General features: G+C 44.3%; 3 protein-coding genes, 1 non-coding gene and 1 pseudogene across 10 annotated transcripts; 2 read left to right on the top strand and 3 right to left on the bottom strand.

The window, feature by feature from the left end:
* The first annotated feature begins 2,656 nt into the window (after positions 1 to 2,656).
* On the top strand, positions 2,657 to 2,738 carry TRNAS-AGA. The gene has a single exon. It is a non-coding gene; the product is annotated as a tRNA-Ser (tRNA).
* A 4,265-nt stretch (positions 2,739 to 7,003) lies between these two features.
* On the bottom strand, positions 7,004 to 8,428 carry LOC102703756 (cyclin-F2-2-like). Its single transcript, XM_040520314.1, has 2 exons — positions 8,248 to 8,428; positions 7,004 to 8,070 (listed from the first exon to the last, which is right to left on the bottom strand). Exons 1-2 carry the CDS (start codon positions 8,426 to 8,428, stop codon positions 7,004 to 7,006), a joined length of 1,248 nt encoding a protein of 415 aa, XP_040376248.1.
* A 2,871-nt stretch (positions 8,429 to 11,299) lies between these two features.
* On the bottom strand, positions 11,300 to 12,394 carry LOC102704036 (putative cyclin-F1-2). Its single transcript, XM_015833175.2, has one exon. It carries the CDS (start codon positions 12,392 to 12,394, stop codon positions 11,300 to 11,302), a length of 1,095 nt encoding a protein of 364 aa, XP_015688661.2.
* A 1,345-nt stretch (positions 12,395 to 13,739) lies between these two features.
* On the bottom strand, positions 13,740 to 19,220 carry LOC102704314 (probable protein phosphatase 2C 21). 7 transcript variants are annotated; one of them, XM_015833637.2, is made up of 11 exons: positions 19,148 to 19,214; positions 17,340 to 17,472; positions 17,182 to 17,251; positions 16,824 to 16,929; positions 16,512 to 16,620; positions 15,941 to 16,072; positions 15,646 to 15,823; positions 15,477 to 15,553; positions 15,347 to 15,399; positions 14,495 to 14,549; positions 13,740 to 14,268 (listed from the first exon to the last, which is right to left on the bottom strand). In XM_015833637.2, exons 2-11 carry the CDS (start codon positions 17,454 to 17,456, stop codon positions 14,068 to 14,070), a joined length of 1,098 nt encoding a protein of 365 aa, XP_015689123.1. In that variant the 5' UTR covers positions 17,457 to 17,472; positions 19,148 to 19,214; the 3' UTR covers positions 13,740 to 14,067. The 7 variants fall into 7 exon arrangements, with proteins under 7 accessions (XP_015689123.1, XP_015689124.1, XP_015689125.1 ...); XM_015833638.2 differs by lacking the exon at positions 19,148 to 19,214 and adding an exon at positions 18,975 to 19,082; XM_015833639.2 differs by lacking the exon at positions 19,148 to 19,214 and adding an exon at positions 17,820 to 18,002.
* An 846-nt stretch (positions 19,221 to 20,066) lies between these two features.
* LOC102704593 lies at positions 20,067 to 22,741 on the top strand (annotated as a pseudogene).
* The last annotated feature ends 2,581 nt before the right edge of the window (positions 22,742 to 25,322 follow it).

Below are 25,322 nucleotides of genomic sequence, written 5' to 3' on the forward strand. Positions count from 1 at the left end.
TGCTAAGTTGCCTGCCCTGTTATTTTTAAATTGTAGCATCTAGATTATCACGTGCACACTTTAATCTCCAAGCTATTAAATGTTTTAATTATTGATATATATATATATATATCTTAAAATACAAATAAATCCATTTAATAGAGTCTACGATGGTTAGTACTTAAGTGTGCTAATTGCGCGTCACACAAAACTCACATTTGAACGGGGCCAAGTTCTTCATTGGTTGGCACTCGATCTGCATGCCTTAATTTATCTCGGCCATTACTCGACGTCGACAATATTCCTCTAGTTTCCATGGCACCATTAATCTCCGTTCTTTTCTAAACGAAGTATATGGTGCAAGGAGTAGTAGACAGGACAGACAGGGATGGTCAATGCCCAACAGGCAAAGCAACACCACAGTCGGCGATGGAGCTTTCACATAAACACAATTCGGTGATTTGGACTGCTAAAATCGAGACGGAGAGAAAGCATGACGTATACTCTCTCCGTTCGTCGTTGATTTTTTTTATACAAGTTTGACTATTAGTCCTATTTAAAAAAATTACATAATTATTAATTATTTTTATATTATTTTATTGATTGTTAATATATTTTTATGCATATATATTTTTACAAAATTTTAAAAAACTGAATAAAATAAACAACTAAATATGTATCAAAAAATTAAATGTGTCAAATATTTAGACGGAGGGACTAGTATTTTGTGTAAGTTGATGATTGGGAGCGGCAAAGTGCAACCGAAAACCCCGCCACACCATCATCACGAAGAACTTTGCCAGTGCATTTGTTGGTGCTCTCAGAAGCCGCGCAAACAGCTAGCTAGCCGCATCGTAGCACAAACATTTTCAGCTAAATTAAGCTCACAAATTTAAGTAACGCGATGCATGATTGGGCTGGGTCGACTAGACTTAGGTCGCTTTCGATTTAGTTAATCTCTCGATCGATTAGGAGGGATGATGAGATACCAGCGATCCGGCCGAGCTGTAAAGTGTTGAGCCAAGATGGTGGCTGGCAGGTGAAGAAGAAGAGAAGGGAAAAAAAGTAAAGAAAAGGCACGTACGTTTTCGGAGCATCCAATTGTTTTAGCCTGCTGGGTGGTGCTTTCAGCAATCATTAGAGTTGGGCATCACATACTTATTTCTTGGCTGTTTGAAGAGAAAAAAAGCGTAACAACATATTTACAATAAATAAATAAATAAATTATGAATAAAAATTAATTATTGGGCCGTGTGCGTAGGGATTTTAGTGGGCCGTTCGAATAAACCGATAGGCGACGTCACGCAAAGCATAGGCGGTGGCTGGCGGCCCAGACTCGCGTGATCCTGCAGCTCGTTGGGCCCAAGAACGGTCGCACTCGCGGACGGGCTTTCATCCGGCCTGCCTACCAGCGTACTGTGCATTTGTGCGTGCGTGTGCACGCGATACCGTGGAAGCGAATAGCTAGCAAATACAGAGAAGAAGAAAAGGACAGATATAAAGGTGAGCAATTAGCTTATAACTAATTAATTACTATCTGTTTTTATAATATAAGACTTTCTAGTGTTTGTTGGATCTACGTGGATATTAATAAATCTAGACATATATATAAATAATATATATTGATTTATAAATAAATCTAAGCATACTCAACGGATGAAATATTACTTATTTTAATTTGAAAATGTATTAATATAATTTTTAAAGTGACTTTTAAATAGTATTTTTTAAATACACAATATTTAGTAGTTTTACAAACATGCTTATAAACAGTGGTAGATCTAGAAAAAAATATTAGAAGGGGTTAATGTCTTCTTTAGCCTTCATCACCTCCAACACTTTCTTCCCTTCAGTAATGACAAATATTTTATTGAAATGCCTAAAGGGACTCCAATGATATGGATAGGGTAGGAGGGCTCTAGCCCAGCACGGTGGCAAATCCGGCCCTTATAGAATCGTGGGAAGTTCTCAATCTAGCAGTTTCAAACGCTGCCTTATTCCCTCTATCCTATCCCTCCCAAAAATGAATCTCTTCATTCCGATTGCAACAATAGTACGACAAAGAAAATACCAAAATACGCTTAATTAATATAAAGGTAACATTGGTAGTTGGGCAGGGGTCATCTTTTGGGTTTTTATAAGAAAAAAAACAAACGATATATTTATAAATAAAAAATAATTTATGAATAAAACTTTTATATACATGTTCATATTGATCTAAAACCCAAAGCTGCAAAATAAACTACAATAATAAAAAACCCTCAATATCAACTCCAATTTAAGGTTAAATTTTAAATTTGGCTTATGAGCGTAAGCAAAAACTAAAAAAATAGGGGTGATTATTTGAATAAAATTTCTGGTTTTATAGGTCGATAGTAAGTAAGAGCGTTGAAGCTGATTTATTTTGGATGAAAAGAGTAGCGGGTAGCACTACTTGGTTCACTGTCTTACCTTACCATGTTTAATTTAACACGCCATATTTTTTTTCACACAATCGTTGTTTAATGTCACAACATTAGCTACTCATACTTTTTAATAATTTTGTCCCGCATACAACAAACTATACCTTAACTAAGGTGTGATTTAGCAATGTTAGACACTATGCAAATATTCCCGTACTACAACGGCGGCTTGAATACACTATAATATTTTAATAAAATTTTCGTACATCAGCAAAGTGGTCGTGCCGGAGTGGTTATCGGGCATGACTAGAAATCATGTGGGCTTTGCCCGCGCAGGTTCGAATCCTGCCGACCACGCCCCATTTTTTTTCTTCATTTAGTATCTCTCTCTATTTTTCACAAGTTCCATTCTTGATTTAAGTTTCTGCCTACGAGTTCCATTTTCCCGTTTAGTTTCTGGCCTTCTATTTTTCACAGGTTCCATTTTTAAACGGTCCGTACTCCAAGGTAAGCAAGTCTTCTCTGTAAACGTAACGGACATACCACATACGCCATGCTAGCCAAAACGCCAACGTGAGCATATCTATCTGACTCTATATGTCTAATTATCAATGAACAAATCCGGAACATATCTCCATAAATGTACTCTGTTAATGTACAGTTAGCTCTATCAGGAGGGATTTGGCCAGGCTCTCCCATGCACACACCGCATCACCAACAAAAATGAATACTAGAAGAATCCAGCAATCCGGCATTAATGCTTGATCGATGGTTTTGCCACATTGTAGATACACGCTCTCGATCATTTCTTTGAAACATTAGAGGCAACTACTCGATTTCATTCTCTTCTCTTTTCGATTCGAACTGGAGTTCGGGTTGATGATGATGATGATGCAGCAGCTTCAGGGCTCCAACTCCGTGCAATGCCAGCCAAGGTTGTTCATCGTAGAGTAGAGCATATGTTTGCACACACAAAGAACAGAAAAGGATTCCTTTTTTTACTTTTTTTGTTGTTGGTTGGAAGAAGAGAGCAGATAGATAGGTTTCACGATTCTGATGATGCTCTCTTTGTTTCCCCTTTTGAGAATTGAGAATCGGACGATGCTCAGATCTGTCCCGTGTTGGACGTGTTTGATGGTGATCTCGTCGTGTTTGTTTGTTTGTTTGTTCATTTTGATGCAGGAATGGTGGTGACGGCGCCGCCGAGAAGCAGCCGTGGTACAGGCGGGCGCTGCGTGGGCTCGTCCCGTGGGCGCGACCTGCTGCCATAGCTGCGCCGCCGGCGCCGGCGCCGGCTGCGCGGACGGCGGAGCAGAGGCCACGGTGGTGGTGGGCGTCGTCTCTGAAGGCGACGTCGGCTGCGGTAACGAAGGAGCTGTGCATATGCGTTCCGCTGTGCTCCTTCGACGGGATCATGGGCGTCCAAGTCGACGCCGTGGCGCCGAGGATGGTCGCCGGCTCTGCCGGCTGTGGCGTCTCGCCCTCGCCACCGCGGAGGGCGTCTCCAGGGAGGGCCCCTGCGGCGGCGGCGGGCGGGCAGGGAGCGAGGACCGTCCTCTCTCCCTCGCCGCCGCGGCGGGCGTCTCCGGCCAGGGCCGCTGCGGTGGTAGTGGCGGCGCCGGCGGGGCAGGGAGCGAGGACTGTACTCCTCTTTCCCACGCCGCCACGGAGGGCGTCTCCGGGCAGATCCCCTGCGGTCGCCGTGGCGCCGGCGGCCGCGGTGGAGGGGCCGAGGAGGAGGGTCTCCTTCAGCGGCGGCGACTCGCTGTGGAACGACGAGCTGCGGCGGCGGTTCCTGCTGGCGCAGGAGGGGCTGCCGCGCCGCGGCGAGATGGCCATTGCCGACCGCCATCGCCGGAGGAGGTGGCGGGCACCGGGGGCAAGCCGTTTCCGCCGGATGTCGCTGGCTCATGTCGCCACAGACGAAGCTGGAGAGACCTAACGGTTTGTACTAGCCACTGTGCAGTGGTTGCTACATGGTGAGGCTAGCTAGCTATAGCCCAGGTTGCTCATCACTCATCAGTCCCTTTGGTTATATAATGCTTTTGAGAAACATATTCTCTGTTGCTAGGGTTGCGATGTCGGTTTGATGCTACTTGTCGCGGAAGAAAACTGCGAGTAATAATAGACTATCAATTATTATGATAATTGGGACGTCGGTTTATTGTCGTTTACCGAAAAGAGAAAGTATGGGCAACAGATATACATTAGTAGTGTTGATATAATGATTTAATATCAATTATTATAGAAAATTATTGTGCGTAACGTATTGGCGTTTATCGCACTGGTGGTGCGTTAGTTCCGTATCATTAATTGCGTAAAGGATGCGGAATGAACTTTTGAGCAATTAATAGATTATCTATTATCGGTTTGATTTCAATTATTACGATTGAGTTGTGAGTAACATGGTTTATTAGGGTTGAGATATTTGTTTTTTGCCAAACATGAGGAAACTGAAATTAGGATCAACCGGCTATTTTGGTTAGGAGAGTAAACATGTGGATTTACTAACAATTATTGTTGAATACAGTTATGAATAACACATTATGGTTTACTATTGCTGCTGGGATGTTTGTTAGTGTCAACTCTTGTGCAATGGATTTTTTAATTGACTATTGTTTATTTAGAGTCGATACATGGGATTGATCCCAATCACTCTGGAAGAAGTAGCCAATGATATTGCTGGCCATAAAACTTAATTTTGTCAAAACTAGAGGGATGTTTGATATTTATTTTGCTGCTTCTAAGTTTCCATTGTCCATCATAAAACTTAATTTTCTCAAAAGTAGAGGGATCTTTGATGTTTATTTTGTTGCTTCCCAGTTTCCATTGTCTATAACTAAACTTAAGTTTGTCAAAAAGTAGAGGGACATTTGATGTTTATTTTGCTTCTTCTAAGTTTTCATTGCCTATCATAACATTTAATTTGTTTTGAAGTATGTGCCGGAATGATAATTTGACTTACGGACGAAACAATATCATAAAAAATGGGAACTTTAGCTATAGATTTTACAGTACCAAATAGCGGAAGGAATAATGCAAGTACCAGTATAAGATGCAGGGGATGCCGGTGTCTGATTCAGGTGCAAAACCAATCTACTCCTATTCATTTCATTTGTTCAAGTCTGCTTGTTTGCATTATTTTTCGGTTGAAATACACAATAATATAAATTTAACTTTATTTTTATCTTGATTTATACTCTGAAATAATTTTATTTTTCACCTATTCTACACATACCAATACAGAAGACAAAATTACGCACATGCCAATTTAGAAGAAAAAATTACGCTCTACTTCGTCAAATCCTAATACTAATATCCCTATTTTATATAGTCTCAATGCATTTGTCCCCGCATCCATGTACTCCAATGCAACCATTGCTCCAAATATCAAGTTATTTTAGGACAAATAAGATGATAAAAGATAAAATTATTTTGGGATTGAGAGAGTACTAAGGCCATGTTTCTGTTTCCATGGCACCATTTGTTTTCACTTAGAATTATTATAATCAAGATTGATGAGCCAGATTATTGGAGTATAAGCTAAATTACTATAAGTTGTATTAGGATAGTTTGTAAGTTGTTTGTTTATTTAGATTATTGGAGATCTGAATTACTGGGTTTGCAACAGAAGACTAAAATACCCTAAACTCTTCTGAAAAAAAAAACTTAGAGAAGCTTATTAAATTATATTATAATAATCTGAGTGCTAAACTATAATAAGTTTTCATAACAATCTACCTATTTATTTATATTACTTCTAATAACATGGATTACAATAATCCTAACTACCATGTATTTTTTTCTCATTTCTAATTTCTAAATTAACTAATAGCAGGACATGCCTAAATTTTCATTTTTCTCGACCAAATAGTGTAAAAGTTGTTACGGAGCACAAGAAAAGCAGAATTGCGAAAAGCCTCTCGGGAAAAAAATAGAGAGAAAAACACATACACAAAGGATTAGCACAACATTACGGCATGAAGACATGCATCCTTGCTCCCGCCACTACGGAAGTTTGAATTTCATTCTCGAATAGGACGATGATGCATTCTCTGTTCTCCTACATGTACTAAATATATCACAATATTTATTTCTTATTTTTTCATATTTTTTGAACTTGTAACATTTTTTTATTTTTATTTTCCTCGGATCAAACATACTACGTTTTGAGTACAAATTGCAAAAATTGCGATAGAAAACTAGGCGGTTTCAGTGCCTAAAACCATAGAGACCCTATAGTTCTATTTTTTTAAAACGGTTTTGTCACGGTTTTAGTGGGTACCGTGCAATGACCGTGGTACACACACAGCATCTCGAAATATTGTATGTTGACTGAATTGCATGGTTATAAATTGTAAACCCTGATGGCATTTGCTGAATGAAATGCGACGCCCTAATTATAAATATTGTATGTTGCCAACAAAAAGGGACTAGTGATTGAATCCAATACGCATGGTTACAAAGAATTTGTAAATTTTGTTGTATATTCATACATATATACATGCGAGAGGGGAAAACCTCAAGTTACAATGGGTTCGCAAATTACAAAACATTGCTGCTAGAAATCTCGTGCTGTTCTACCAAGAACTCGCTAGCTGCTCCCATACGGATCAATCCCATCACTGCGTGTTCCCCAAGGTGAGGATGCAGCTGAGGAGGTCCTGGGAGCTGTACCCAGTCAGCTCCTGCAGCTCCGTGCTCCACGCCAGCGCGCCCGGCGGGATCAGCGTCAACCTCGCGATGGAGATCGACGCCGCGGCCACCATGGACGGCAGGTAGCTCAGGCAGCCGTAGTTCTTCAGCGACAGGTCGGCGACGGCACGCGCCAGCTGCTGCACCCGCAGCTCCTCCTCACCTCCTCCCTGGCTGTACCGGGTGAAGTGGTTCACGAAGGTCTCCGCGTTTGGGCCGCCCAGCCGGTAGTCGAGCGCGGCGACCATCTCCTTCTCCATGAGGGTCACCTCCTGCGCCGACGTGAACCCGCAGTAGCTGGCGATCTCCTTGGCGTTCAGCTTCGACGTCGTTCTCTGCTCCTCGTACTTGGCCGCCGTGTACACGGCGGTGGCGCCAAGGAGGCTGAGCTGATGGTTGGTGTAGCTCGGCAGGGCTCTCGCGGACAGGAACCGGTCGACGTAGGACACGGCGCGGTGGAGCGTGCCGGCGGCGAGGTCGTAGTTTTGCGTAAATCTATCCATCCAGGCGACGAGGGCAGCGCGCAGGTCTGCGCTGATTCGACCCCCGTGCACCGTCGTCAGGTACTCCGGTGACGGGCGCTCGGCGGCGTCCTTCTCCATGGCCCGTAGGGTGGTGTCGATGTCGTCGTCGTAGGGCGCGCACAGCTGCCGGCGCGACGCCATGGAGTTGTCGGAGACCGGAGCGTCGTCGTGCTGCTCGCTCCACACCAGCTGCTCCATTGACCCGTGGCCTTCGCCGACGGGAGCGGCGTACAGGGGTTCCGCAGCTTGCGCTGGGAGGGGAAGGGGAGGGAAGCCGGGCGGTGGAGGAAGACGAGCGGGCGCGGCGTACACGGGCTCGTCGCCGTCCAGCGCTGGAACGGGAAGGGAAGGAAAGCCCAGCGGCGGAGGAAGACGTGCAGGCACCCCGACATCCATCTCCGTGTAGCAGTCGTAGAATACGCCATTGGCGTCATCATACGACATCAAGGTCTCCATCTCCGCGGCGACCGCTTCCGCGCCATAGGAGGCATCATACGAACCCAGGGTCTCCACCTCCGCGGCGATCTCCTCCACGCCGTAAGCGGCATCATACGAAGCCAGGGTCTCCACCTCCGCGGCGATCTCCTCCACGCCGTAAGCGGCATCATACGAAGCCAGGGTCTCCACCTCCGCGGCGTCCGCCACGCCGTAGCCTTCGCCGGGCGCTTCTGGAAGCGCCGGGACCGCGCCGATGGCGCGGAGGTACGTGTCAATATCCGTATGCAGCGGTGCGTGGCCGCCGCCGCCGCCGTACAAGACGCCGATCATCGAGGCCGTTATGTCGTCTGCGAGAAGCTCGGCGATGTAGGGATTCATCATGGTGTCCATGGTCGCCGCCGGCCGGAAACGTACGGGGCGCGGGTAGCTAGTGGCGGTGGCGGTGACGCGCGCGCTGGAGAGAACTTGCACACGCTCGTGGCGGAGGTGATGCCGTGAATCGTGATCGTGATGGCGTCGCGCTCTCGCTCCTTTTATCCTCCTCACCGCCATTGGTGCTGGATCCGACTCCGGTTAGGCTGCGCGGGAGAGACCCAAGAGAGATTTTGCGCGCGCTATTCCGAATCGGGGTCGCATTGATCGATTCGATTCGAACTATGCGCGTAGGTCTGGACGCGTACTGGCTGCAAAAAAAAAAAAAAAAGGCAACTAGCTAGCCTGCGTTTCTTTCCTCTTTCTGTCTTGAATTCCTGATGGGATTATCACGATAGCTGTAATTACTCAAGTACAGTTAATCGTCAATAGTAAGTATTTTTCCTTTTTCGCACCCGTGTGGATAAAATTGGGTTTCAGGCTTTGTGTTCAGAGTAGTAATCAAACACGCGCGCAAGATTAGCTAAAATTAGCCTGTAACTAGGCTTTCCGCTTTCTCCCATCTGTGTTTCTTTCCCTTTTTTTTTTTTTTTGCACTCCGACTCGATCTCTATGTAAATTAATTCTCCGAACAAAAAAAAAAAGGAGTATTTTGGTTAGGATATTACCTACACATATACACGTACCGGAACACACAAAAAGACTATTGTGTGTTCAGATTTTTAAAATCTTTGTATATACACTTCTATATGAAACATTGTAGATGAACAAAATAACTTAAGGATGATTAATTGATTAGTCATGAATAATGTGCCAACATGATTAAGTATATTGTTTGATAAAAACAATTTGAGGAAGGCCGTTAGGTTGATGTGCGTGCACCCATTGCGATTTTTATACTAGTTATATATCCGTGCTTCCCAACGAAACTATATTTATATGAAAAATTATATTTATAAAGATACATGTAGGTAGTGTAGGTTGCAGTGCCAGTGACAGGCACCTGCTGCTTGCGCTGCCGGTCTTCGACGCCCCCCTTGGCCATGGTGACCCCGATGACGATAACGAGTAGGAGCAAAATGAGATAGCCTGGTAGGGCGCGAGCGGCCCGAAGGAGACGCTTCCAAGGACGAGGAAGAAGCAGTTGACGCCTTGGCGGCGTGGTGGAACTGCTCGAACAACAACTTGGGCACAAATCTCGCCGCACGGTACTTGTTGGTCGAGATTGCATTCCTTGGGTACACGCTGCGCCGCCAACCCAACGGCGACGGTGGGGGACGTGGAGCACCCTAGACGTACCATTAATGCAGCGCACCATGCGCGTGAATCTCGAGGCACATGCAACCGGGCCTGAGGAAAAGGGCACGGAGGTGAGCTCGATGAGAAGGCTCCCGTCATTGGTGGCTGAGGGATGCATGGTTGAGAAGGAGGAGGAGGATTTGGGTGGGAGAGGAAGATGCAGGTTTGGTGGTTGGGGAGGTGGATCGGTGGACTCACCGGAGTGTTGGAGGTGGAGGAGTGGAAGGAGCTTCCATTTAGTCACCATGACGAGACGCGTAGTGCAACAGCCACATAGCAAGGACAACACATCGGCCGCATGTGGCAATACGTTGGAGGATACTCGTATTTTCTTTTCTCCTTACGAAGAGGAGGAGAGAATGGACGACCGACTCTCCCTTTTACGAACAATCTTAATAGAGGTGATAATCATCATAAATTCATCTAGGTTAACCCTAAGACCTTTTATATAGGTACAACAGCCAAGCAGATGCGGGACGTTTGCTGTATAGACATGCCTTTGTGCAACAAGATCCAGCTCCAAAACAGCAGAATTGGCCATAAATCAAAACCGGAATATCTCTTGCTTAAAGCTCCTATGTGAAACTACACAAGAAATTTTCTTGGTTTATTTTTAAAAAGAATTAAAAAGTATAATACCGTTATTGTGATTTTTACCTTTACTATTAAATGTATCTTTATTTTGATTTTTCTGTAGAAAAATAAAAACAAATGAAAAATTGCATGGGATGTGTATTTCTACTAGATTTATTTTGAGAAAAAGAAATGAGAAAAATTAAAAAGATGTGTCGTCAGTGGAAAAATTAAATGAGAAAAACAAAAAAAAAGATGCAACGAGGGTTCTATCAACTAGACCATCAAGTCACTTGTTAATCAGATTGAGCAAGAGCACAATGTTTATTGGGTCACGGCACGGTCTGAACTGACGGACGACGAAAACATGGAGGGTTGGGTGGTGGGGGCCAGCGCGGTGGGTGGGTAGCCTGCGTGTTTTTCTTAATTTTTTTCATTTTTTCTTTGCGTGTGTGAGTGCTTGATTTTTTTTTTCTGATTTTCCTATGCGACGCTTGTAGGGAGGAGGGATGAACGGACTGACGAAACCCCTTTAAAGTAATAAAGATTTTTAACTGGATTTGATTAGAGCGTATAGAGATTTCTCGATGTGAATTCGATAATTATTAAGCTTGCGCTCCGAAATTCAGTTCAATCAGTATCAACCTTGGCTCTGAAAGCTCTGTGGTACGTTCAGTTGTTCTGTATGTGCATCGATCCTAGCAGCAACAGATATTACCATCCAACATGGCGTCGCTCGTGACATATCGAGAGTTCGCGAATGCATGCCCAGTACAAGAAACGAACCGTTACAGAACGATAATGATGTACAGAGATCAGAGTACAAAAAGATAAATTTAAAATGGATCTCACACAAATATTAAAAAGATGAATCACATATATATGTTTGTAGTGAAATACACATGTTTGGGTTTACCGTTTACAGATCAATGTTCATATGGATACTACAAAAAATATTCAAGCATCATTGCATGCTTGTGCTTTTACAGGCTCTTTTTTGTTCTTCCTATACATGGGCTATGGATCCTCCAAGAAGTACTCTCGATAGAGTTGGAACCTAGGATTTGGAATGCGGTTGTATATGTTGCACACGCAGTCCATCAACTCGATGGCCTTGTAGCCCGTGAGGCTCTCGAGCTCCTTGCTCCATCGCTCGCACAGGACGTGCAGCCTGGCCAGGAAGATCGCCGACGCCGCCACGACGGACGGCAGGTAGCGGTGGAAGCCGTAGTCGTGCAGCGTCGATTCGGCCAGCCGATGCGCCGCCTGCTGCACGACCTGGTCCTCCATTTCCTGGCCATAGTACCTCGTGAAGTGCTCCACGAACGTGTACGCCGTCGGCCCGCTGAGGTTGTAGTCGAGCGCGGTGAGGATCTCATTCTCCATGCACGCCACCAGCCTGTTCCGGGTCTCGCCGATGTACCCGCAGTAGGTGGCGACCGCGCTGGCGTTGAGCTTGCTCACGGTGGACCGGTCCTCGTACTTTGCCGCGAGAAAGACAGCCGTGGCGCCGACGAGGCACAGCCGCATCCTGTCGTCCGACTGGGGCGTCACCGACAGGTAGCGGTCCAGGTAGTAGGCGGCGCGGTGGAGCGTGCCGGCGGCAAGGTCTTGTTGCTTGGTTAGACCGGCCATGAAGCGGATCATCGAGGTGCGCACCTCGACAGTCATATAGCCAGGCTGTATCATCTCCAGGAAGTGGGGCGAGGGCCGCTCCTTTGTGTTCCTCTCCATGGCACGGAGGGTGGCATCGATATCGTCGTCGTAGGGCTCGCACAGCTGCGGCCGTGTCGCCGAGTTGTTATTGGTGACCACCACCGGGTGATCGGCGCCTCCTTGCGCCGGTTCGCTCTCCTGAGGTGGCAACGGCGCCACCGGCTTCTGCTCCGGGACGTGGTGGGGGTGGACGGCGTCGCCGTAGTTGAGGAGGGAGCTGCCGTAGGCGGCAGGTGGGGTACGGGGGGAGTCCGGTGACGGTGGCGGTCGTGCTGCCGGTGCAACCGGAGGCAGCGCGCCAATAACAGCGCGGAGATACGAGTCACGATCCGCGACGTCCTTCTGCGGCGCGGCGCTGCCGGCGGCGGCGAAAGGGCCGAACCTTGGGGCCAGCATGTCTTGAGCAAGGCAGGGATCGATGATGATCAAATCCTAGCTCCGGACTCCGGCGGGAGAGCGGAGGCGCGAGACTCGTGAGAGGAAGAGCACTTGCACGTTGGTACGTACGTTACGTGGCGCGGCGAGGCGATGGATGCTGCGGTGCTACGCGCTCTCTCATTTTATACTGCCATGCCCACGCCGACTCCGACCAAGATGCCGGGTAATCTATCAATCCCAAGTAGAATGGAGCGGGCGCGCGCGCGCGCTTTTCCGAATCCGGGTCGAATTAATGATGTTAGTTAGAACTAAACGCGTAGGTTTTGTACGCGCGCTAAACCGTAATTAGGCTTCTCACATCTGCGTTTCTTTCCTGTTCTAGCCTCCGGCACGATCTCTGTCACGCTGAGACTAATTTCTTGCTCTGTAAATTAGTTCACCGATGAATGCTATTTTGGGTAGGATATTACATACTCCCGTCACGCCAATAGAAAAAAAAAACAGTCCACTAGCTAACACTTAAATTCTTAAAATCCACTAGTACAGATTATTGCGCTTAGGGTAGTAAGATTTGTTATTCTTTTAATAAAGATGAACCAGTTCTTCATTTGTTTTTTTAGTGTTTTGTGAGATACGTGTGGTTCGCAATTCAGATGATTTTAGGTCTACCACAACCTTATTCTATTACTCATATGTTTGGTAATTGGTTATGGGATTTTGAAAAAGATATAAAGTTACATGTCTTGCCAGGAGCAACATCGACCTGTTGGTCCCTATGGTTATACAGGAATAAAATAGTGTTTGACAAAAAGATAATCTCTTCTTCTCTATAGGTTATTTTCATAATTATTCACTGTTTTATACATGGGCTATACTTCATAAGTCTGGTTCACGAAATACTTTTCTTACGGTGTCTCAGTTAGAACGGAAGACCATGGAGGTTTTTTTACCCAGCAATATGGGCAGCGGTGTATAGTGAGGATTTCTTATTAGAAATGTTTTGCTCTATTTTGTAATAAATGGCAAAGTATGTGTCTAGTTTTTTTGGTTATGTGCATATCAGTTATACAGAGTCCGGAAGTAGTTTTCGAGTGATTGTATCATCTTGGTATAATCATCTGAAATTAATAAAAACATCATTTATCTAAAAGAGTAGCTAGATACTCACTTTGTTTTTTTAAATTTGATACCGTTGACTTTTACATCTATGTTTTACTATTTGTCTAATTGAAAAAAGTTATATAATTATTAGTTATTTTCATTTTCATTTAATTTCTTACTAAAGAAACTTTAAAATAATTTATAATTTTACATATATATATAATTAAATAAGACAAATAGTCAAACGTAGATCCAAATAAAAACTTAAAAAACCAGAGGAAGTATATCATAGCATGCACTCACGCACATAGCTAGAAAAATTATAGAAGTGAGCATTTGCAAACTAACCTAACACTCGATCAAAATCTCCAGGATTCCTGAGGATCGATCAGTACCAAAGGGAGCATGAAGCGAATCCAACCAAAGGCAAAAAAAAAAAAAAAAAAAAGCGCTCAAGAGGCACGAGTTAATGACTTTACGTGGACTTGGTAATGGACTAATTTCATCGTTTAATCCTACTTATACAGTTGCATGTCATCAGCAAAGAGGGAAATAGAACTCTCTGCAGGTAGCTAAGATTCTATCAGGGACTATTCCTGAGGATGATGGGACAATGGGAGCTCCTCACTGTCGTCATCGATCTCTTTCTTAATGCCGGGCTCCTCAATGCCGGACAGGTTAGGAGCAACTGCGGCGCGGGGCTTGAACTGAACCAGTATGGCCGTCACGTTGTCCTTCGAAAGCAAGCAACGATCGAGAAGCTTCTCACAAATGGCGCGTAGATTCGTCATCTGTGTTGATATTGATTACAAGTATATGTCAAGGCAACGTACGTGAATAACAATTATAGCAAAAAATTGATGAACAGCAATTAAAACATTGATCATAATGTGGAGACTTCAGATTTCAATTGCATGACAACCAACCAGCCAAGCGCGCGCAGATCCCATTAGATGAACAGCATAACATTGATCATAATGTGATGACAGGTAGAGAAAATGAGGAAGATGGGCTCACCGAGTTCAACTCCTTACGTACGAAATCAACCACTTCCTTACTTGACATTTGACTCCTGAAAGTGAAAAAAAAAATATGTTGAACTTTGAGAATATGAATGAATGAAATTGTGCACGATGATAAATGCATATGTGACTGAAAGATGGGAAATGAACTTCAGACCAAACATATATGGCAGAGTGCAATATCAATATAAGAAGTGACACAAGTTATATTCTGATTCTGCAACATAGCATGATTCCTACCGGTGCAAATGTTTAAGGAAGTGCCATGGTTCTTGAAGCATGTCCTTGCAGTATTATATAAGTCAGATATATAAGGGGGATAGTGATCATTTCCAATTTAATAAGCCTATCGCATACTAAGCCATCAAGTTAAATAATATCTGGATTCATTGAAACACAAGCTAGTCCAAGGATTGGCAGATGTTCCGCTTTTCAGTAGATTCATCCTCTCAAGGGGTGTAACATTTAACTCAGAAATGAAGATTTCTTCACCATGAAAAACCACATAAAACTACACAAGGGGGTGGATTAGATATTGTAGCAGTCCAGGCCACATTCAATTTAAATTAAACCAAATGTACAAACCCTTATGGAAAAACAAAACTGTCTTAAAAGAAGCAAGCAAGCTGGTTAACTTGAGATGAATCAATGCTGTGCATCACAGGAGAAGAGTATATACATGGGTATATGGGCTCTCATGGGTCACCAAGCTAAGCGTACATACATATGCTATATTGCTACATATATCTAACAAATTAATCTGGATTGGACAAACTCTGCATGAGATTAATTTTAATCAGGAGTATTCATAACAGAAAGGAAAAACTTTTGCAGCTAAGGGGCCTACCAGACGCCGTCACTTGCTATGACAAGAAATTCAGTTTTATCAGTTATGTTTACCTAACCAAAAAAAAAAAGACCATCAGATCAGACCGAGCACAATTTATAGTCCTCTAAAAGAACTTAGTTACACTTACAAGGTGAACGTCAGGGACGCATGTCACAATTTGCTGCGAAGGAGGCATATCTTTGTTCTGCTTAAATTGAAAATCGCCTGGATGGAAGTAAGGAAAACACCAATTACACTTGATGCAAAATAGATTATGTACCAAAAAAAACCAGAAGATAAAAATAATAAGAGTATACCAATCGCTCTGGACAGGCCAAACCTTCCTTCAATACGAGCCACACCGCAACGGTACCTGATTTTTTTTCCTGGACCTACGAAAGGAACTCGTTCTGATAATACTCGTCCTCCTGCTCTTTCAATTCTCAGACGTTCTGGTTGGATATTTGGTTTGTGATCGATAGACAAATTAAATGCCTTTGGAATTGAAGCAACAAAAGTACAAAATAAAAAATTAGACAGCAGTTTAATACACATTTGGTATGACAGATGATCCAATCAACCAGACAGTTGACAAGGAAAAAGTCACTACACCTGACCATTCTCTGAAAGTACGCAACGAGAATCACCAAGATTTCCAACAATGATATGATTTCCTCTAATAATTACCACACATGCTGTGCTTCCTTTGCGTAATGGTGCAACGTAATTTGTTGTCTCAGGCAGCTGAGGGGGTAAAAATCCCAAGCAAAGTATAACACAATTAATACAATAATTCCATGAAAGAAAAAAAATACCAACCAAAGTATAACACAATAAATACAATAATTCCATGAAATAAAAAAGATATAAAAAGGTGTGAAATAGCACCAGGGAAAAAATGATGTCCATAAAAGAAGGGAAAAAATTGTAAGAAAGACATGATGAGTCCAGTAAAGTGACATATATCAAAATTGTAAGAACTTAAAAAGCTTTGGCTGCCAATTCTGTCAAACAGGATTGTGACATGAAAACTGTGTCTAGATGTGAAATGTACCACTTGGAACTCCAGATCATATTGTAAGAAAAATATAGACATCCTATTACACACATTCCTTCAAGATCTTTCTTACAGATAATAATATGAACACTATAAAACTAGAAAATTCAAAAGATGGTATATCACCTCTGCAGAAGGCCAGAGGTTCGCACTGAGGAACTGGAAACAATCACCATTACCACGGGGATAAAGCGACTCCCTCCATTCATTTGATCGTTGCAAATCATCATCAAGCCTGCAATTAAGAAGGAATGGTGATTACATAATTAATTCTTTTTTCTCATCCAACAAACGGTACTTGGATTTTCAAGACATACTGCAACTATAAACAAAATGGGTGCAATGTGGTCCTTTTGTTTTCCATCATTTAGAAATAGTAAGGGAGAACTTATGTAGCACAATATGCAGAGTACATCAAACAATTATCTACAAAATAACCTGGAGTACACGGAGATAATTGCATTGGGCAGTTTGTTGAAATAGTCTTTATCCTCGCGAAGCATAATATGAAATCGTCTTGCACAGTACATTGCTACTTCAGCTCCTAAGTAGAAAATATTAAAGAACTCAGTATTGAGATCTTATAAAATAGATAATGAATGACGAGACAACTATAATCCTGTGTCCCTAGAAACTTCTATAGGAAATTGAGCCAACAGATGGCACAACATACTGCTATTCTGTCTTATTTTAGAGGATTATGAATTCTACGATATTTTAGCCAATGCATGAAGGTCTGCTAAGCGATGAATCGTTGGACATTTGTTGGGAAAAAAGATGAGAATGAAGATCAAACCTCCATGGCCATCATAAACACCAAAGAATGACGTGTTCTTTAATGCATCTAAATCTAGTTCAACTGCAAGCTAGATCATAAGAAATGTAAAAATTAAGCTCAGAGTTTGATCATATTATGATCCCAACAATATTGATAAAGAGTGCAAGATTACTCACAGCATCTTCCTTCTTAATACAACATCCTTGCATAGTTGATGAGGCATACTTAATTCTCTGATTCTCTCCTTCATTACTAAGCTTCGACGTTAATGAAGTGCTGGCAGATGCACCCATGGCAGGACCAGCTTTCCTGGAAAAAAAAAGAGAGAAAAAACTGTGAACACTGATACTTAAAATAACCAAATATTGTTCAATATTTATCCAGGTCACTACATCTTAAAAATAAGAGGGTGTCCAAAACGACAAGCTCTTCACCATTAATTTCAGAACCCAAAAGAGCATCCAAAAAAGTGTGTCGAGAAGAAACACTGGAGCCAGCAGTGCACGTGATTACAATAAGGGAGAAATATTTACAGGCTAAGATTTCAATTACTCCTTTTGGCTGCTGCCGGTATCGAGCTACTTAACACTTTAACATTATCGCATTTGAAACCATACCGAGTTAAGTTAAACATCAATAAGAAGGCACCATCTAACCTTGCCAGAACTTGATCACTATCTCAGTAAAAACTTGCCAGAACGATGGGTGTAAGAATGGATAGGGTAACGATGGGTGATCGGCGGCCTTGGCTTCGGCAACCTGGCTGGCTACCGTTCCGTGGCTGAAGACGTGAAGAAGACGAGAGAAAACAGAGAACGAGATGAGAGAGACAGAGATAATTTTCTTGCTACGTTATTGCCGCCTGATCTGTGCCCCATTAAATAAGCTTACATCTCTAACGTATTACTAACAAACTCTAAATATTAGTGGATAACTAACTAAACAAACTTATGATCTAATCCTAACAAACTTTAGGCTAATTTGATCCGGACTCCTCAAGGCGTTGCTGCAGACGTCGCACGCCCTGCGTCGCCTGCCGTACTTAATCCCGATCATGACAGGAACTTAGATTGTAAAGAATCAAAAGTACTTTCATGAATGAACAGCAATGATTGGTCGTAGGCCTCTTGTCATGTCAGCACGCATCAGCAAAGAACAGCGCTGATGAGTAAGAGAAAGAGATAATCGAGTTTTCCGTGCACAGAATCATCAAGACGTTTCCGAGTGCGCTGATGAGTTGTGAAAGAAGGAAAAAAAAGGACACCGACATGCAGAAGGAATAGCAAGACGAAAATGCGTAGGTAGATGGTAGAATCGGATCGTCTGATGAAGGATGGGCTCATGAACACCATCATCCAGTACAGAGAGGAAGCACGAAACAGAGATCGCCATGGATTGCGGTGCTCGTTCGTTAGCCCCTACTCCAACAGATTACCATGATTCCATGCGATTCCCCGCCAACCACAGAAACAAAAACACGAGAGCAATTTCTGAAGAAGCAACAAGAAAACAAGGTTGGAATGGATGAGTAAGATCGCAACGAAGATGAGATCACCGCAGATCCCGGTGTGCTCGTCACCCTCCTCAAAGAAAACTGCAACCAACTTCAAATGCAGCAACACGGAAACAGATGGAAAAGAACAAACAGAAGAGGCGACGTAGATCACCATTGTTTCCGGTGCTCGTCATCCTCCTCGAAGCATATACCACACCGCCAACTTCACAAAGAAACAGCAGCAGCAGCAGCAGCAGCAGTAACAAAACACACACCGATGAGGAACACGAGATAACATTGGAGAGCAAAGTAAAACCTCACAAAAGCGTCACGCTGCTCGATTCTCGATCGAAGGGTACTCCACAGAAACGAACCAAAAAACCGCGAGAACGAGCGGAGCGGCGGCTCGCAACAGGCAACAGCTCCACCCCCCACCAACACAAAGTCACAAAACACATGGCCATGGGAGAATAGGAGAAGGAATCTTACGGCTGTCTTGGCGCAGATGAAAGCAGAGGAGAGGAGGAGGAGAGATCAAGTCCTCGCTTCTCCGCAATTCCGTTGCTCTTTTTGTTGCGAAGCGAATACGAAGCCTGAGGCTGCTAACGCCTGATCCGACGGTCCAGGAGAACCCGTTGCGCTGCTCGTGACCTGGGCCTGCTCGCACCGCCTTGGCCGTCCGATCGTGTCCACGTGTACGGCCCCGATGCGGAGCACACGTGGAGCAGCGCCTCGCTTCCGCCGTAGCCGCCGCATCGGTCGGCGCCGCCGTTCCGCTCGGGAGGGCCTCGCGCGAAAGTTCAGCTCGGGTTGTTACTTGTGTAATTAACCTAAAGGATGACTGTGTTTGCTCTGTACTGTGACGATCAGCAGATGCTTCTTAAGGAATTTACGGGTTAACTGCGATCGCTTGCTTCTGAGCCAAAAGCAGTTGAATTCCCCCAAAGTGGATGAGCCCTGAGGGCTTGGAGTCTCATGTGATCCTTTTTTTATGAGACTAGAAAAATGCCCGTGTGTTACAACGGGTTTGCATAAGAATAATGTTATTACATAGTGGGTGGATGAGATTAAATCTTTTTTTACATAAGAAACCGTGCTGCAACGCTAGCAAATAAATGAAACATGCAGGATGACCCTTCATTCATTTTATGCGTCGAAAACCTAGTGGTTTGAAAAAAACGATGGGTGGAATCGGTGAAAGGACTATTGATTGATTTTTCTTAGAGTCGTGACATTTGTCGAAACCCTATCAGTTCATAGTTTGAATTTTGCAAACCTTGGAAGGAGCCAAGTATGCGGCGACGTAGAACAGATACCGCCACTTCCCATTGTCCAGCCACGCAAGATCTAGGTCTAACACTATCCAAAGTTTCAAGCTTGCGGTAATTAAGCATTACCTCATTTGATCATGGCCACCACTGCTGCTGCTAGTGCTAGTTCTGCAGCCTGCAAGAAACCAAGGCGATGCCTAGCAACTCGATCGTCCACTAGGAGTGCGTCACCGGCGAGGTACTGGTCATCGTTGCTGGTCATATTCAGAGCCTGCCCCGTCGTCCCACTCGGCGCTGGTCGGCCGCTCCTCCTTCGGGTTTACTTCGCGCACGGTGGGAGTCGCCTCTAGCTGTCCACCATGCTCCAGATCTCCAGCTGGCTGCTCTTGCTTCCACCGCTTCGCGTGTCGCTCTACCGTAGCCACAGGCATGGGATCCCAACCTCCTCCTCCTGCGCCTATCGCCTCGTCGAAGTGGCTGCCGCACTTGGTGGGTTCTACGCCAGGATGTGCTTCATGTACGGGCTGGGTTCGCAGGCGCTGCCGCTGTCCACGTCCCTATTGTTGGCGACGTAGCTCGCCTTCATCGGAATCACCGATTCACCGTCATGTTCGTGTTCCTGTTCGTGGGGCTCCGCTTCACCCCATTCTCGATCGGCCAACGCCGTCGTGCTGCTCACCATCGGCCCGACGGTGCTGGGATCAGTACTCGACCCGCCGTTCATGAAGCCAGCGGGCCATTCCTCCAAGGCATACTGAACTGGACAGGGTTCTGCGAGGCCATCGCCGCTGCGGCGCTCGCCTGGCTGGTCTTCCCCTTGTCGAGGTCACCAACGCTAAATACGACCATCGCACTGGCCCCGCCACGAGGGTGCCCCTACCCTACGCAAACATGATGCAGATGCAGGCGGTGATGGGCGCAACCGACATTGTGGTGCGACCAAGTACTACCTCATCCTCGTGTGGGAATGGGACGTCGTGTCGTGACCGACTCGAAAACCACGCGCGCTGCGGACGGGCGAACCGACGGACGAAATTGCTCGGCAGAATCGTTACCGCTTTTTATAATCTATATCTATACTATTATAAAAAGCGGTAACGATTCTGCCAAAAATTTTCATCCGTCTATGCTGACGTCATCCATACGCCATGATGACGTCAGCAGCAGCAGCAACCTCGCGCGCGCCAGGCCGAGTCCGTCGGATAAATGGGTCGCGCTTTGCCTAAGCGGGCCAGGTTCGTGCTCCAGGCCGAGTCCGTCGGATAAATGGGTCACACTTGGCCCGAGCGGGTCAAGTTCGCGTTGGCCCGAGTTATCGTGCGCGTCAGGCCAAATACCGGAGTCCACCGCGCGCTTGCTTGACGCGAATGGAAAAAAAAAAGTCGACAGCTGGTTTGAACTTGCGCGGATGGAGCCAAAGGTATGCTTTCTTAACCACTCATACATATCAACCTTTCGTACCCTAATACACTTAATTATGCTAGGGCCTAAACAAAAGATGTCCAAGCAGAACTTTTATTTCTTTACCCATTCTCATTCTTTTTATTTTTTTTACCTTTTCTTTTTTTCTACCTAATCTCAATTTTTTTTGTGTGTATTCTCTACATAAAATGATTTGTGTAGAAACTTTTTTTATCTTTTTTACAAATTCTCATTTTTTGTGTGTTTTGTACACATTCCGAAACTTATTTATTTTTGCTTTTCTAGCCAATCTCAAATTTATTTGTGTTTTTCTCTACACACAATGTTTATATTTAATTTTATTACATTAGATAAAAAAAATAAAGGGACTAGGGCTTAGAGAAATTGGTTGAAAATGACATAACGGGGTTTAGCGTACGCTTCTCAAATCAATTGTACATTAACCATTATTTACTATTTCCGGCTAAACACATAATTTATTTTCAAATTTTATTTAAATTTGGATAATTAAAATTAGCTTAACCCGGTGCAACGCACAGGCATTTTCTAGTAGATATAGATTTCGTCAATCAAAAAATTTTACGAGATTTGCTCCGGTCCACAAAAAGTATTTCGAGGTACCGGTATCATACCAAATTATTTTTTACCATTGGATCTAGCTGAGTAGGATATGCACTTTTAGATCCAACGAACAGACACGATTTGATACCGTGAGGTACCGGTATCTCGGGGTACTTTTTGTTATTTTTTATTGCACTGCAGTAAATCTCTTTTTTATAGAAATAATGTGCGGTTAAAGTTGAATTATTTCATCAATTTCAAATCCTAATGCTAGTCACACAGTGCGTGTGTGCTAGATGGTTGCATAGGTACATGAATATGTAACAGGCTACATGGATACATGCAGAAACAACGGCTTGTGCTGATTTCTTAGCAAGTCAGGCTTGGTTTTCTTGGTGACGCAAGAACGTGCACGTGCGAGTGCGACTGTTACGGCAACAACGTATCTAGTGCAGTTGATCTAGCCTTGACGCAACGGAATAACGGATGAGAGAAAATACTACCGTTTTATGTTAAGCTCAAGAAGACGTCCTCGGAAATATATAGAACAATAGTCTTTTCTTCTCTCTAGTTCTCCATTGTCATCGTGTTGCATCGTCGTCCGTTCCGAACCGGCTATGGTGCTCGTCGTGCAACGAGCATCCCGGCGAACGGTGTCTCCGAGCCTTCGCCACGTACGCACCTGTACGGGGGCGGTGTAAAGGTTTCTGGGCAGCGTAAATATACGCGGCCGCTCAATGTCATCAACAATTCGATCTTCTTCTTGGTTTTGCAGCACCTGTGCGTGAGGCGAAACTCCATGTTCATCTTCATCGAATCACTCGAGTGACTACATTGCATCGAGAGGTTGATCTGCATCGATCTGTTCAGTGAGTATATATGTGTTGAATCCTTCGATCCATCTCACCCAACTCAGTTGTTGTCTAGTCCAAAATTGTTACGTATCTTTGTGTGTGGTACTGTTAGCCTAATGACATGCATGCTGGTTTGCCTAATTATGTTTTGTTCAATAGCTAGCATGATAGGCAATATGAATATATACTAGAATGGTTTATGCAGTTTTGATTTGTTAAGTCTATTGACTAATTTTGCAGTAGAATTAATTCCTGTTAATTCTGTTTTGCAAATGATTATGTTTGGAATTAAATTAGTGGCTAAGTATGTCTTAATTCTATATTTTTTTAATGATGATATCCTTATCTACTCTATGCATTTCACAGTATAAGAGTTTTTAATCTTTTCTAGATTTATATAAAAGCTAATAGATCTATATACATATATTATAAAGAGCAATTTTACAGTCTTGGGAAGGAACCGAGAGGTACCAACATTTTAGTGTAAAATTTGCTATCTCTTGGTACCTTAGTTACTAGAAGGTATCAGATTTTAGACTAAAAATTTGGTACTTCTCAGTACGTACTCAAGTATCATAAAAAAAGCTCATATTATAATTATATATATTTATGAATGGATAAATTTAGATAAGGTTAGAAAGTCTTACGATATGAAACAAAATCAATAACTCATAAGAATGACCAGCCATAAAATTGGAACAAAGGATCATGTTTCATACCATGTTACCCCTATCATACAGTACAGTGCACGTTTATAGCACAATTCCAGCATTTTTAGTACTGCATCAGATTAGTTTTGCTCAAGGCTCGGAAACAACGGAACAAGAGAGGAACAAACGAGATTACTGACAGGAAGCCGGGCAATCGACAGCTAGTGCAGTGCAAGGCCGGCGAGTGACACAGTGGCAACGGTCGAGTCCAATCCGATCATGTTGTTTCTAGCAGATGATTAGGCATGGAAGAGAAATTTGCTATTATGCATTACAAAGATGAGTTCCGTCTCTTTTGGCATTTTTGGATTTGGGTTTCCTCACAATGTCATTCTCAAATGAGGCCACTCGGCTAGTTTGCCATTTTTTTAATTTCTTGCAATTTGAAAATAGTTTTCTATTGAACAATGATACACTAGTACTATCCATTGGCAAGAAGAAGGGACAAATGCAGATCACCATGGGGATTGTAGTAGCTCCATTAGAGCCCATATCAACTGCAACAGCAGCAACGCGAAAGCAGCAGAAGCAGCAACAAGAAACAAGGCGGAAAAAAAATGAAAAATAAGATCGAGAGAAAGGAGACAACAATTACCACCATTGGACCACTTCAAAAAAATTTACCACCATTGCTTTGGTGTTCGTCACCTCCATCCCCGCCAAGAAAACTTCCACCAACTTCAAAAGCAGCAGGAAAAGGAACAACGACAGAAACAGCAAGCAAGCAAGATCACCATGGCTCTGGGTGTTCCGTGCTCGTCACCTTCCTCAAGCAAACCACTGCGACAACAACATCAAAACTCAAAAGCAAGAGCACGGAGCACCAACACCAACACAAACCAAATGCAAGAACACGAGGTAGCACCACACCACTGCACCACCAGAGACACAGGGACAAACCAAAACCTCACGAAAGCGCCTCGATCAAAGAGAACATACACGCACTGCTCCTTGATCAAGTACTCCGCAGCAACGAACGAAACAGCAAGAACGAGAAGAGCATATGCAGCGGCCAGCGATCAGCAACAGCACCACCAACACATCGCCATTGGGGAACAAGAGAAGGAATCTTACGGTTTGTCTTGGAGCAGACGAGAGGAGGAGGAGGAGGAGAGAGTGGGAGGACGAGAACCAAACCTCAAAGTCACAAACACAGGGCCATACTGAGTTGAGTTAAACATCAATAAGAAGGCACCATCTAACCTTGCCAGAACTTGATCACTATCTCAGTAAAAACTTGCCAGAACTGAGATGCCCCGACGCGCTGCACGGAGATCAACGAACCCTCCGAGGCTCCGACGCTCGGCGGCGCCGTCGGATGGCTCCATTCCTTCGTCCTCTGCAGCTCTGCTCCTCCGGCTAACTCCCAGCCACAGCCTCTATCTCTCTCCTCCGGCTCTCGCTTAGCACCTCCTCCACCCTTCTCCTCGCCCTCACCGGTTCACCGGCTCACGGCCTTGGCCGCCCGAGCTATGCCATGCCAAAAGAGTAGGCATAGGCAGCGCGCTACTGGGGAGCAGACAGATGCGGAGTTCGAAGCCACGTGGAGCAAGAAGTTGAGCCACCGGAGCAGAAGGAGGAAGCCGGGGCCCCCGGCCATGGCGGCGGCGGCGCCGACGCCGCAAGCTCGACGTGGGATGGCAGGCGGAGCGTGGGGGTTGGAATGGGCCGGATATTTCCGAACGGGCTCACATTCCCTTTTAAGAAAAAGAAGAGAGACGGGCCGGAAAATTTTGACCATCTGGATTAGTAGATTACTAATTTCATCGTCACTTGAGTTCTGGATTAGAAATTTACTAGCGTTCTACTCCCTCCATTTGATAATGTAAGATGTTTGATTTTTTTA

Source organism: Oryza brachyantha, chromosome 2 (genome assembly GCF_000231095.2).
Source record: "Oryza brachyantha chromosome 2, ObraRS2, whole genome shotgun sequence".
Taxonomy (NCBI): Eukaryota; Viridiplantae; Streptophyta; class Magnoliopsida; order Poales; family Poaceae; genus Oryza; species Oryza brachyantha.

Excerpts from the sequence above, each read along its gene's own strand:
- LOC102704314 (XM_015833637.2), bottom strand. The coding sequence starts at position 17,456 with ATGGGTGCATCTGCCAGCACTTCATTAACGTCGAAGCTTAGTAATGAA. Across the intron at positions 16,073-16,511 it reads ACCTCTGGCCTTCTGCAGAG|CTGCCTGAGACAACAAATTA; the intron begins GTGATATACCAT and ends TTACCCCCTCAG. Across the intron at positions 15,554-15,645 it reads TGGCCTGTCCAGAGCGATTG|GCGATTTTCAATTTAAGCAG; the intron begins GTATACTCTTAT and ends ACTTCCATCCAG.
- LOC102703756 (XM_040520314.1), bottom strand. The coding sequence starts at position 8,428 with ATGGACACCATGATGAATCCCTACATCGCCGAGCTTCTCGCAGACGAC. Across the intron at positions 8,071-8,247 it reads AGCGCCCGGCGAAGGCTACG|CGGTCGCCGCGGAGATGGAG; the intron begins GCGTGGCGGACG and ends ATGGCGCGGAAG.
- LOC102704036 (XM_015833175.2), bottom strand. The coding sequence starts at position 12,394 with ATGCTGGCCCCAAGGTTCGGCCCTTTCGCCGCCGCCGGCAGCGCCGCG.